At 40.7% G+C, this 13999-nt stretch overlaps 1 protein-coding gene across 2 annotated transcripts; it reads left to right on the top strand.

Annotated features, from left to right (window-relative positions):
• The first annotated feature begins 231 nt into the window (after positions 1 to 231).
• cdhr5b (cadherin-related family member 5b) lies at positions 232 to 13942 on the top strand. 2 transcript variants are annotated; one of them, XM_037106177.1, is made up of 15 exons: positions 232 to 380; positions 1672 to 1850; positions 1969 to 2022; positions 2665 to 2754; positions 3209 to 3295; positions 3391 to 3498; positions 4271 to 4450; positions 5172 to 5262; positions 5385 to 5482; positions 5980 to 6183; positions 8090 to 8200; positions 8289 to 8355; positions 9607 to 9792; positions 10559 to 10728; positions 11758 to 13942. In XM_037106177.1, the coding sequence occupies exons 1-15, from the start codon at positions 293 to 295 to the stop codon at positions 12286 to 12288; spliced, it is 2244 nt and encodes a 747-aa protein (XP_036962072.1). In that variant the 5' UTR covers positions 232 to 292; the 3' UTR covers positions 12289 to 13942. The 2 variants fall into 2 exon arrangements, with proteins under 2 accessions (XP_036962072.1, XP_036962073.1); XM_037106178.1 differs by lacking the exon at positions 9607 to 9792.
• The last annotated feature ends 57 nt before the right edge of the window (positions 13943 to 13999 follow it).

Raw genomic sequence — 13999 nt, 5'->3', positions numbered from 1 at the left:
GCTCTTGATAAGGGTGAGAGGACGTACGAATATGAGGACATTAGGTGACAGAAAACTTAAACGATGATCATCATTCATTTATGAACTTCTGCAAATATGTGACCATGGTGTGTCTCAGGTTGAAACCAATAAAAAATAGACAATTAGTGAAAAAAAGAAGATCTTATATGACTTCTCAGCAAACAGACACGTGGTATGTTTTTATGATGGGGAAAAGTCCACTGCAGCCATAAAGTGGAGGCAGATAAGCAGAGAACAGAACAGACAGACGAGGATCGGTCCAGACGGAGACATGGAGGGGATTCATGCACACTTCACTGTGAGGACGTCACTCAGCTTTCTACTTCTGATTCTGCTTCAAACGTCCACTGAGGCCCAGAGTGAGTACTAAGATCAGCTTCACGGTTCACCTGAGGCTTGTTTTTATTTGTATCCTGACTGATGGCGTCACCTCACACAAATGGTGGGCTCATTGGCAGAGTGCTAACTGGTACAAAACGACCATTTCTAACCAAACACAGTGTGAGAATTAAGACAAATGTCGCACAAGTGGAACAAAACCAGAGGAAGAAGTCGTTTGACATGTACAAACAGCACAGTGCCAGAGAGGTGAAGGGTGGAGACGTTTACAATCACTGCTGTCATTAAATGTAGCAATCCAAGCTAAGATTATCTGTCAGCTGATCTTTGGATCATTGTGTTTATTACAAAATTCTCAAAAAGTGGAAGGCAGCAGCTTGTTTTTAGCAACTGGATCTAAATCTGACGATAAGTTACAAGGTACAAAGGGATTAGCTAGCTAGCTAGCTAGAGAGAATAACCCAAGCTTTCCAAAATGTTCCATTCGCTGGATTTGACAATTAAAGCGAGTGACTCACAGTGACGTAGTTTTTGAACGTCTCCTCCCTTTTTCCTCTTGCACATCCAGCAGTTTGCATCAGTCGGCCCTGATGGAGGAGACAGACAGTGGTGGTATTTGAGCTTTATTGATTTGAAATCTAAGAATTAAACCAACATCATGTTACTTTTTAACCTTAAAAATAACAGCTTCAAAATAATCTTGTGTCTTATAATGGGGTGAATCTAGAGTGTCTCCATCTCAGCCACTCCGCCCCCCATCACTTTATTCTGCACTATGTAACTTCAGTGAGAGGCTGGTGTCGCACTCACAATCTGTGGGGGGCGCCAAAACGCACAAAATGTCAATTTCTACGTGATTATTGCTCTAATATTTTGGATTTTTCTTTTCAGTAGTTGGTAAAAATGAAATTGATGATTTGACTGCATATGGATAGTAAATTGAAATAATCTGAATCTCACATATCAACAGAGTGCTGATGTCAGGCTCTCTCCGGAAAAATAATCCTGTGATTCTTCATGCATCGCTCATTTGATGTTTGTCAATTCAAAAGATAATTTTCCAAGTCAACTCAACTCAACTCTAACTAAATGCTCTGTTTTGTTAGTTATATTTTTATTTCATGTTGTTATTTTTCTGAGTTTGTCTCAGAACACACAGGGTCTGTAGGTCTAAAACAACAGATCCTTTGGACACACAGAGATTAAACTGGTTCACATTGGCTCATCTGACTTCAGAGAAGAAAGAGAACAAACGGACAGGTTGGTATTGTGTCTGATTTTGACATCTGCATTATTCCTCTCTCCGAACAGTGTGTAGTGCTCCAAGGATTGTTCAGTTTGATGAAAACAACGAGGTCGGTGCTGTCGTTGTGACTATCACACTCGATCCAGGGGTGACCCTCGCATTCAATCCTCCTCCAGCCGACCCTGATTACCCATTCAGACTTGACGGTGATCAGCTGATAGCTGCTAAGGTGTTGGACTACGAGGTACTGCCTGTCATGTCTAATAGCACCAACTAGATCCAAACCCATGTCTCAGCTTAGACACTGGTCTGTGAATTCACCTGATTCAACTTGATTTTCCTTTTTTCTTGTTGGTTTTCAGACTCAAACTAATTATGATGTCGCGATCACCTGTACTTCACCAGGAGGCGGCACGGTAACTATGTCTTCATACTCTGAACCTCTCATTCTGTGCTAACTTTTCACTTCATGGTGTGTTCAAACCTTTACAGTAATGAAGTGATTATTTGTTAAGGCAGCATGCAGACAGATTAACTGGATCCATGAGTGTGATGATGTCATATCATGACACTCAATATAAATGAAGGAAAAGACAGAAGAAGAAACTGAGGGGTCTGAGTTTCCTGAAGCCTCTTGATGAGCTTGTTGAGGATTACCAGGTTCCTGAGGAGATCTAAAGGTTCTTGAGGAGGTCATCAGGACTTCAGGGGGCTGTTCAGGATCTCAAAGAGGTTAAAGTCATTTAAGGAGGCTGTAAAGGTTTCATGAGATTTCAAGGACTTCAACAGGCGGTTCAGGATGTTGAAGAGGTTACAGGGACTTAAGGAGTCTGTTCAACCTCATATCATGTGTTACCTTTTCACACAGTCGGGCTCTACATGCATCTTAGAGATGGATGTCAGAATTCTGTGTATTTATGTCTGACTTTTATTGTTTTTTGATCACATACTGTATTATTTACAAGTTGTAGTAAAGCTGCAGTCATTAATATATATACACGTATAAATAGCAATAGCAAAATAAGTATTTTAAACATTGATGGTCTCTTTGTTTCCAGTTCCCCCTCACCATTCTTGTATTTCTGGTAAATGTGAACGATCACCCACCAGTCTTTGCAGAGAACCCTTACCGCATCACCGTCAATGAGGTAAAAGTCTAAAAAATATATTCAGCTCAAAAGGAGTTATTGTTTGTGTTTTTTCATTTATTTGTCCCCTTACAGAGGCATTTTTTCCCACTGGAAAATTGTTGTTTTAATAGATTCAAATTCTTCCAGAGCTAACATCCTTGTCTCCTTAACCTTATCTGGATCTGATATGGCTTCTGTAGATAATTACACTATACGGCCAAAATCACTTGAATACAACCCACAATTGTTTTCTAATGGTCTGAAACTTAGTTTCACAGTTCTGTTTAAATGAAAGAAAATGTTGTGCTTCCATCTTCATGTCAACAGTTAATTTGTGTTTGGCCCTCTGCTGTTCTCCCCACCCAACACTTTTGGGGTGAACAGAAGCGTATGCTAATTGTGTGACAGCTCATTGCCAAATGGTTCATGCATAATTCATTTCCATGTTGTAAACTGTACCATTTTGTCCCAGATGACTCCAGTGGATGTCAGCGTGGCCAGAATCGCTGCCACAGATGTAGATAACCCTGACCTCTACTACACACTGACGTCTACATCTGTAAGACCTCATCATTATTATTCTTTTGTCATAATTTAGATAAATCTTCTTGTTGTCTACTGGTCAGGTGACATTTAAATGAATCTCCAACACAGGTGCCGAATCCCTTTAAACTACAGTCACGAAACAATCCAGATATCCTTGTTGAGACACCTCTCGAGTACGACAAAGTCAAAAGTGTCGAACTGATCTTAACTGTTCAGGTGAGTGTTACTTGGTCGCTGCAAACAATGGTTTTGTTGTTCCAACTCTGGAATAATGTTTTAATAACATTTCTGTACAAAGATGTTCAGCAGGCTGTTTAAATAACTTGATGACGGTCTTTTTACCAAAACATTATCAAAATTGTATTTCTGATTGCAGGTGAGGTTTGTTGTTCCTGATTTGGTTGATCGTTGGTCTTCTACTAACATTTCAATCTACAATGATTGATCTCAAGTCAATGAAATCCAATATTCAGTCTCTGTAATTATCAGTCGGCTATCTTTTGTGCTGCTGTCTGACGGAAAAGGTCAATTTCAGGATCAACGTCAACAGTCAACCATCAAAATTTTATCCAAAATTTAGATGGTTGACTCCTCGATATTCTGAAACAGAGTATCCTTGTTATCCAATATTTTAGCTTCTCTTCTCAAGCCCAACCAAGACAATCAACATAATTTGAGTGAGCAACTGAGTGAATTCAATTTCTGAATGATTCACTGCTCTGCAGTCGAGAGGTAACCAAGATGACAGCAGCTGTAGTAGCGTCCCATTGTTTAGAAGACAAAGAGTCAAAATGCAACTAAAATTTAAGTGACAAAAATGTAGACTCAAATCATTTTAGTTTAAGTAGACTACAGCTGACAAAACTTTCGCCATCAACACGCAAAACACACTTTCATCAAAAGAATAAACTAGAAACTCAGACTGGTTTCAGTCCAATTTCTCAGATGTCTACTGACATAATCATGTTCCATTTCTTCTTCTTCTCAGGACACAGAGACTGGAGCAGCCGGTCCTTCATTCACTGCCTCCACCACCATCCTGGTGACCATCGTAGACGTGGACAACAGACCGCCGTGGTTCCAGCCCTGCGTCGAGTTTGAGAGTGGAGGGGCTTTGATCTGTCAGAGCTCCGGGTACACCGGCGTGGTCAGTTTAAACGAACAAGAGGTGCGACACTTCAGCTGTGTAAACACTTAATCTGGAGCGTTGATATTGGCCCTAGTTGTTGTGTTGAGTCCTTCACTGTTGCCACCAGTCGGCCCTTGTCGGTCTCTTGAATGTGTATCGCTGGTGGTGGAGCCTGTCTGTGAGTGAGGTCACTGATTGGCTGTTCAGCTGAGCGATTCAGTGCACAAGAAGAGAGAAGAAAGGGAAAGCCTCGATATAGTATCCATGATTTTATCCACTTTTTCTCCTAATTTTTTACATAATATTCCCCTGTTGAATAACGAATACGGACTGCTGTCATATGGAGAGTTATTCCTCTCACGCTGTTGGCCGTCCGCTGTAGTCTTTGCGGTGTGTTCAAGGGCAGCTTTTTCGGCCAAGAAACAGGCGATGAGAGGCAATGCGACAGTCAGCCTTGTAACTAGCACTAGTTGGTGTGTCTGGGCCAAAAGAGTTTCTATGTGTTGTAAATGTGAACATTGGAAGGAGGCGTGATTGGCCTGCCATCATAGCCTGCTCCTGGCTGTGTTCCCCTCATCTCTGTGTCTGTTGCGTTACCGTGATGAACCACTTGGATAACCGTGCACACTTCCAGTCTCTCTTCAAAGACATTAGTGTTGCTGCACTGGGTTGCATATACAGAAAGTTTCAGACGCTGTTAGACATCCTGACAACCACTTTGTCTAAAGCAGGCTGGACTTGGTGTTTTTCTCCTCTGCAGACTGGAACACTACCGCTGAAACCAGGACCGCTTCACGCCATCGACGGAGATAATGGAATAAACGAGGCCATAATGTACTCGTTCCTAGGTGGTAAGCATCCCAGACTCTAACTAAACAACATTGGGTTGTTTGTCAGTCTGACGTCTACATCTGCAGACATAAGTTGTTGATTATCTGCAGGGGGAAGCAGCTCACTTTGTCTGTGTTTATAGGAGATGCTGGCGGGCTGTTTCAGATCAACTCTGACACGGGGGACATCACCATGCTGAAGCCGGCCGACGTGTTGGGGACGATCAGTCTGACAGTCCTGGTAAAGACAACACATTCAACTCCCTTTATGCAGTTCATTCATATCATGGCCCCTTGTGTCTCTGAAAATACTTGATCTGTGTTGTTGTTTATTGGTGCAAAAAAAATGCCTTTTGGGTTTTCTAGTCACTGAAATGAAATAATTCAAACAAACAGTAGTCCAGTTTGAAACGTGGAGCATCTTTTCTACCACTGAGGGCGGTAAGGTCATGTCCTCATTCGTTTTTCAAGCATGTCCAGTATTTCAACAAAAGTTCTTTTTTCTTACTTTTGATAATAAAGAAAAAAAAACAGTACTAAAGACTACAAAAAGTGACGACTAAATGTGACTTCAACTGGACTTGAAAATAGAGAAGTGGGAATCTTTTTTCTGGTGATCCATTTTTCTAAGTTCTGAAAAAAATCCCCGAACCTCTCAAGGACTGTGTGGACAGACAGTCTGTATCTGTGTCAGTTTCTGTGTTTAAATCTACCATCAGGTATGTTTTTCTCTCCCAGGCTGCTCAGAGGAAGAACAGTTTTCAGGTTTCCACCACCACCGTCACAATCAGGGTTCTGGTGAAGAGTCTCCACCCTCCCAAGTTTCAGAGCTCAGAGTACAAAGGTGTGGTCTCTGCAGTCGGCACCATGGCGGTGGACCTGAACAACAAAGAATCGCCACTGCGGATCATCGCCACAGATGATGACTATGCTGCCACTGGGGTAAAACTCTAATTTTAGACTATATATACTGTTTATGCAAAAGTGTGTTTCTGTCCAGCTCTTTTAATGCACAACCGCATAAAAAAAACTGAGTGGAAATGCCAGAAATCAAAATTTAAATATCGCAAAGAGGTTATAAAAGTCTTTAAAAATGTAATTGATCAGTGAAATCAGTGCTCTTTTTGGCCCGGTTTATGAGAAAAGTAAATTTTCAGTTTCATTCCAAACTTGTCAAAAATAATGACGCTCTTGGTTTCCCGACTCATCAAAAACTGACACTTTGGGATTGTAGGAAGGGTTAGCCGGCATTCCAAAGCGTTCAGCACCACAAACTGATTAACTCCAAAATGAACCAAAATAATATTCACATAATATCTTTTAAGGAATTTCAGTTAAAATTTGCACTAAATTTGGAGGAAAACTTCAGACATCCAGTTTTTCTTGAAAATATTCTGGTTTTAACAACTTGGATCTAGTTTTTAGTGGACATATGCACAGCTATGATAAGTAAAGTTCAAAAGTATAGCGGGAAGTCAGTCTGTAAACGGATTTTATTCAATGGACAGTTTATATAGAAATGAGGTTTAATGTATACAGATTCTTTTTACTGTCTTTCAATATTACAACATTAGTCCAACATCGCCCCAGACTGGGAGTCCCCAAAACCACCTAGATGCCTGATGCAGCAGGCTGAGCTACAAGCTGAACAGTAAAGCAACATAAAACATGGCTAAATGTGCAGCTTCCAAGTCTGATGCCAGGTCACACACTGCTGGTATCGATTTTGTCTTCAGCCTGGATAGTTTCTGGCCTTCATTAATAATGCAGACTATAATGTTAATGCAATCCACACATCCTTGTGCTTGTGAAGTCCCAGAGCTGGGCAAAAGCAAAACACACACAAATGAAAACAATGGTTTCCCAGTAGTTGTGAGGACATTTCTATCACCCTTCCATAAAACAAAAAAGCCACTGGGTCTTGACATATTCAGATGGGAGCAGATGAGGACGTTTGGGACCCAGCCAGTAATAGACCAGAATTTGTGTTTAGCTCTTAGCTTTGTCATGACCCTCCTTGTTTAAGTCCAGAATAAACTGCCTGGGATGTCTTAGTTTACAGTTTGTGACTTGGTAGTCACTCCAGATATCCAAATGTAAGTGCCCAATCACTGTAAAAGAGAGTTTTTCATAACATGTCCCCCTTTAAACATTGTTTAGTCTGTCAAAATGTTTGGCTAACCAGGGTGTTGTGTCTAGTGGCCATGATGTTTTAGCTTTTTATTTTGGCTCTGAACACATTTGTTAATGTCTGACTTTTACAGTTTAAAAATGCAAAAGTGTCTTTTATAATGGCAGTAAATTTGAGATGGTGGTGGTGATTCAGAGGTCTGGCATACTGACTACTTTGCATAATACAATATTTTAATGATAAGCCAGCTGAAAAAGACAGATGGATGATACATCTCTAATACCTCTCATGTGTCTCTCAATTGTTTTTAATATTTCTGTAGCAGTTTTACTTGGTGCTTGATCACGATTACCTTCACCTGACGTAAGCAGTTCTTTGTTAGTATTGGAGGTTCTCTGGAACCAGTTTTCCTGACTGGGAGCCAGTTCATTTGCTATTGAAATGCAAAGAACTGGTTCCAGAGTAGGCACTGGCTCCCAACAAGCCACTGAACCACCTTGACCGGGCCCATGCAGCCAGTCACCAGGAGACGTGTCGGCTTCAGTTCAAGGGCATTGTCGTGTCATCCATCGTTGTACGATGCAGTTGTAACTTAAAGTGGTGGGCTACCACTTTGCAGAATTCTCATCCTACCATTTTTGTGTGTTTGATGACTGACAAATTCATTTTCTGTTTACTTGATGTTCTGCACTAACCTTTTCATTTCTGCTCAAACAGGGTTTAAATCCCCACATCACTTACCAAGTTACAGGTAGCAATGATTTCTCGATTGTTGATGGCTATCTATTCATGACCAAGGACCTCCCAGAGGAAACATTATCTCTACAAGTGAGCTTACACATTTAGTAAAACTGAAGTAGACTATTTGAAAGATCCTTTTCTTATTGAAAGTCAACTTTCTCTTTGGTACTTTCAGGTGGTGGCAACAGACACAATTAACGACCAATCAGCTACAGCTCAGCTGTCAGTGCAGGTGACAAATGGTAGGTAGAAAACCTTAACTAATGGGTTGACTAAAGATTGAAAGGTCAACAACATGACCTTTTGGGAAAATTGAGCGAGTGACCCCTCCAGACCAATAGAGAATTTCTTTTGGTTTTTCCTTTTGGTTTTGTTAAAATTCAAGGTTCACAGCTAGACAGGTTTCAGCACAAAACATCTCCAGAAACACTTTATGACTTCAAGAAGAGGTTACCTACAGTTTAACCAGAGGAACGGGGTGTGAATTCATTAGCTGGTTGTTTCTCATTCAGACTGACAGACTGAGAGGGACACTGCCCTGTCAACTGCATTAAGTTGTGTTTAAACTGTGTCACATATCGGCTACTGCACGATCCTGTGGTTGGTCTCCTCTGAGCTCACCGAAAGAAACAAGTTGTTTTTGGACGTGAATACAGCATTTAATTGTAAATGTTTGAGTGGCAGCTCTAACCAGACTGAGTTTGTTTAATCTGCTCCGGTTCAGGCATGAAAATTCTTTTAGATTTTATGTGAGTGAACAAAGAGTGTAAAGTAGCGAATGTGACCCAATGCTGGATTGCTCCAGGAAGTGTGAGTAGAGGTGAACGTCTCTCAACATGGTAAAGATATGTGCCTACCTGAAGCTGTATAATTCCACTTCCTGAATGTGTGCAGTGCTTATGTTTCCAAATAAAGGAAGCCATTTATTAATTGTGCATGCAGAAATCCCTGGAGGAAGAAAAGTAGAATATCCACAACTTAGGACGTGAAAAGCTCTCTGGATCCACAAGGACGACTAACTGAGAAATACTGCCTTGTCCTGTGGCCCCTACAGAAGTACATAGTGAACCCAAAGATGGCGCCCATTCAGTCCACTAAAAATTGCTCGACTGGCTCACACACACATTAAAGAAAAAACAACTCATGGCTGTGCCACTACCTGCATGAGTAGTGTATGGGCAAGTGTGTCCACCATCTCAGACTGCTACAACAAACCATGGATATAATAAGAGCGCTTGGATACGGCATCAGGAACAGAACACATGAAGCCAAAAACGTTTGAATTCCTCAGTGTAAAATTACCTCGATCCTCTGCGTAGTTTCCGCATCGTGCCCATAGTGTTCATGTACTAGAGACTTCCAGTTTAGCCTTCCACAAATTTAAATGGGAATAACATAATTTTACAGTGCAGCTCACCTTGACAGAGTCATATGACATTCACAAAAGTATTTGAAAATGAAAATAGGGCCATGAAAGTGTGCTCTCCTCCCAGGTCTCACCACCACCAGTTTGCCTCAGACCACAGACAGTGTGGCCACGACATCTGTAGATGAATCCACCACCAATGGCAAGACCACCAACCCAACAACCATCCCTAGCACCACCAGTGAAATCTCCAGTATGCCCACTGAAGGCAGTGTTTCAACCGCCGGTACCAGTGACAGCACAGCTCCCCCAGGTGGTTTCCTTTTGGTAGATTAAGTTATACATAACATTTTCTTGTTCATGGAAGTTAATCAAAGGTGAGAGCGACTCTCACCTATATAACAAAGCCACCTGAAAAACAGAAAAACGTGTGTTCTTTGACCAGAAAAGGTGACTTGTTGTTGACATTCAAAGCGACCAACCACAGAGTCTCTGCTTTGTCGTGCAGTGACAGCAGGTCAGGTCTAAAAACGTGCTACCAAACTTAACAGACTCAAAAAACAAAAATCCATTTCAAAAGCAACATGACTCTTTCAGTCTGAAAAACTTCTGCTGACAAAATAGCGACTCCCTGTGTAAGATCTCAACTTCGCACGCCCTGAAGAAGAGATGATTTTGATCATTATAATTTCTATTAACATACTGTCAAACAATGCCATGGCATGGCTAACACATGTTCCATTCCTCCCTTGAAAAGACAGTTCACTCACAAGTTTAACAAGGAAGTCATTCTACAAGATCTAATGGCTGTAGACCATAAGCTTTGACTGTTGCTACTATTTTAGTGTCAGTTTTAGTCTATTAGCAGCTGAACTCTTAGCTTTGTTAGCTCAACTGTATCTGTTTTTTAGACTACACTGTTAGTGTTGATTTAGGCTAGCTAATATTTAATCTTAACAGTCTAGCAATGAGATCAGCTTGGATTTTGTTGAGATTAACTTTTTGCTTCAATTTTGATTAGCAAATAGAAGTTTCTGAGTGGCGTCCTAGCTTCTTATCCATGACCTTTGTTCTTTCAGTGATCGTACCATCAGGTGAATATGGGACGGTGGAAATGGCAGCAGTCGGCGCGACCCTGGGCGTCCTGCTGTTCATTTGCCTGGTGGTCATTGGGGTGCTTGCTGTCCGTATTCAGAGGGGGAAAGCAGATTGGAGAAAAATCTATGAAGCCAGCAAGTTCCAAAGCTCTGTAAGTTAAAAGTTCAAGAGGTTGTCAAGTGTTAGGAGTAGTGGCTAGGACAGGAAATAGAGACTTTTTCTAACCACCCAGACTCATTCCTGTTCCTGATTATCGCCAAAGTGGCACTCGCGCTGTTATTTCATCACAGCTGTTAAAGTCTGTCTGTTCATACAATGTACCCAACGATGACCAGTCAGACTGAGTTGGCACCCAGGTGGCTTTATCATTCACCTTTCATTTAGGACCATCTTGAGGACAGAAATTCAACTTGCACACAATTTAACTAATATGATCCATTCTCTCCAGAGGATGAACCCTTAGACTGATATCCCTTTACCTTTCACTGTGGCACTTCAGGCAGAATCTTTTTAGCTTCAGTGCTGGTCAGGCTGTAAGAATAGCATTGTAAATTATCTGTATGTTGACTATTTATTCTGCACACTTTAAAGAGCATGACAACCCGAGAACCTTTGTCAATATCAGTATGGGTTGGATTTAGGACTAAAAATCAGCTAACCATTCATTTTAGTGATCTACCAAGTTGTTAGCTTTGATTTGGATTAGCATTAAAACTTTTCAAGGAGAATCCCATGACGACGTGATCTTGCGAGTCCAGCTGCCTCACAAGGTAATAAGGTTGCAGGAACTCAGTTTGTTCTGGACAAAATTTTCTGCCAAATAACTGTTAGGCCTACATGAATGGGGAACTTTTTCACCTCTGAATTGTGACTCCTTCCAAGCAACAGACATAGCTGTAACCTCTGGGAATGGAGCTGAATTATTACAGCCCATAGTCCCGATTATCATTTGACACGCACTGGCCAGAAAACCATTTTCTCTTGCAGGATCAGTGGAAATACAAGCCGCTGTAAAATGGTGAATACATTTTTTGAATACCACAACCCTCCCCAGGAAGGAGTGTTTATTATTAGAATTGATCCCTTTAACATTCTGAAGGTCTGAAGGACAAACAGGAAGCTACAATACTGCATATTTTCTACATTTACTTCTCTCACTGAATGTGTTGTCGGTCTGCAGCTGGGTAAAGGTTCAGTCACTCAGAAGGAAGGTATCCAGTACACCAATGAGGCCTTCGAGAATGATGAAGATGGATACAGCACTGGCTCCGGCACTCCTAAGAGGGGAAGCATAATGCTTAGTGAAGAGCCAGGAAAAGCAACTGGGAACCTTCCTGTCAATGAGGCCGTCGTGAAGTCTTCACTGGCAAGGCATGTCCTCCTGCGTGACGACGCCAGCGAGGCCGGGTCAGACAAAACCGACAGCGATAAGGAGGTGAAACCCATCCTGACCAAGGAAAGACGCATGGACGAGGGATACAAGTCAGTCTGGTTTAAGGAGGATATTGATCCCAACGCAAAGGAGGAGGTAGTCATCATCCCAGACAGCAGAGAGCACGACAGCGAAGATGAAGACGAAGACGACAACCCATCGATAAAAACCCCAAGAGTCGTCTTTAATGAGACGGATCTGGACAGTGGACTCGGGGTGAAGATGGAGGATCCAGCAGAGAGCTCAGAGGATGACGACTTCTCGAATGTTCATCTGTGAGTGGCGCCAAAAGGAAGGACAACAACACGACGGGGCAGTACCCTAAAAATCTCATTCCTGCAACACTCAGTGTGAGCAGTCTATCACAGATGACCAGTGGCACAGATCCATAACTGAACACACCTAATGGAAACATTTTAATGAGTCTATTATGAATTTATATGACTTTGCCAGCCTCGCTCTGTGTGAAGGTTTAGATGAGTAAATGTAACCTTTTATGACTTTTTCCCTTTAATACTTGATACCTGATTTAAGATATTATGTTAATGTATCATACATGATACATTATGTATCACACATCATGATACATGTCTTAAAACCTGTAAAGTTTTGAAGTCTTAAAACCTGGAAATAAGCATTTTTTTGCACTTCTGGTTCCCCCTCCTTAAAGTCCATTTGTTTCCAGTAGCTTAAAATAAGGTTTGTGGTTAACTAACAATTTAAATATTTTCAGATTTTGTCCCATGAAATAATGTATGTCAGTAAAATACCCAACGTTTGAAATCAAAAAGCTTATGTTGTTTAAAAAAAGTAGTGTTCATTTGTGAAGATTATCTTGATGAGCAAAACCTGGTAGTATTATCAACGTTTGCTTGCCACAGAGCTTCTTTTCTGCAATGATAAAAATCCCATTGAAAAATAGCATAGGCTGTGTTGAGGGAACCAGGGCGCAGGCCACTTATCTAACTTGAGGAATCTAAGTAGACCCCCAGTCATCCTCGCTAATGTCAGAGGGGGTTCATGAAAGTTTTTTAAAATAAATGTGTATGAATGGATTTATGCTCACTAAAATTAGCCAAGCTTGACACGCAATATACTAAATATGTATACAGGAAAAAATAAAAATAATGTTTCTTTATATATAAATCACTGTTTGTGCTGCTTTCATGGGGTAAAAATGCTCTTTAAATATGTTGAGTTAGGTTATTTGTGCATTGTGGGCAGAGTGACAGGAAACGGATTTTGGATCCTAGTGCCATTTTGTATCTTAAAAATACAACGTAATACAAGAAGTCTTGTTTCTCTGTTTTTGCCCATGGGACACCAATAAGTTTCTGTTTTGCCTGCGAAATAAAAATATGGGCACCCCTGTAAATATAATAAGGTAACAGCAGAAGGAATCTGCTCTCACTCTCTTTTAAACAATGATGGTTCTGACACTAGCTTAAAGGTTGTAGAAGTTACTGAGACCAGTAACAATGATTTAAATTTTATCAGGAAATGTCAGATGGAAAAAAAGACTCAGTCACCATACTTACTGGTATTTTAGATTGATAACTGTTCTTAATTGCTGACTACAATGTTTTGAAAACTAGAAATGCAAATGGAGAAACATCAGCTGATAAGACCGCTGTTCTTGTCTGTGATCATAAATCCCTCCCTGCTGATACTGAAGACTGTAAAACATTATGACTGAAGCAAACTTTGAACTTCCATTAAATAATCCACAGCAGTAATCGGAAATATTTTTCAGCAGTTTCGTGTTGAACTTTAGAAAACTGATGTAAATAAGTCTGTTGAAGCTGTAAAATGTATATTATTAGTAATAAACCCTTAAACCTGAGAAATAAGGTGATGCAGCAACTCTCATTTAAACATTAAAGTACGGTTGTTAATAATTAGTGTTTGACATTAAAAGATATTACTGTTTGAATATGTGGTTCATACAGAAAATCTGTCTCCTGATTTAATGATAAGAATATTTTGGTGT

Source organism: Acanthopagrus latus, chromosome 8, assembly GCF_904848185.1.
Source record: "Acanthopagrus latus isolate v.2019 chromosome 8, fAcaLat1.1, whole genome shotgun sequence".
Lineage (NCBI taxonomy): Eukaryota > Metazoa > Chordata > Actinopteri > Spariformes > Sparidae > Acanthopagrus > Acanthopagrus latus.
This window is presented reverse-complemented; position numbering and strand designations above follow the sequence as displayed.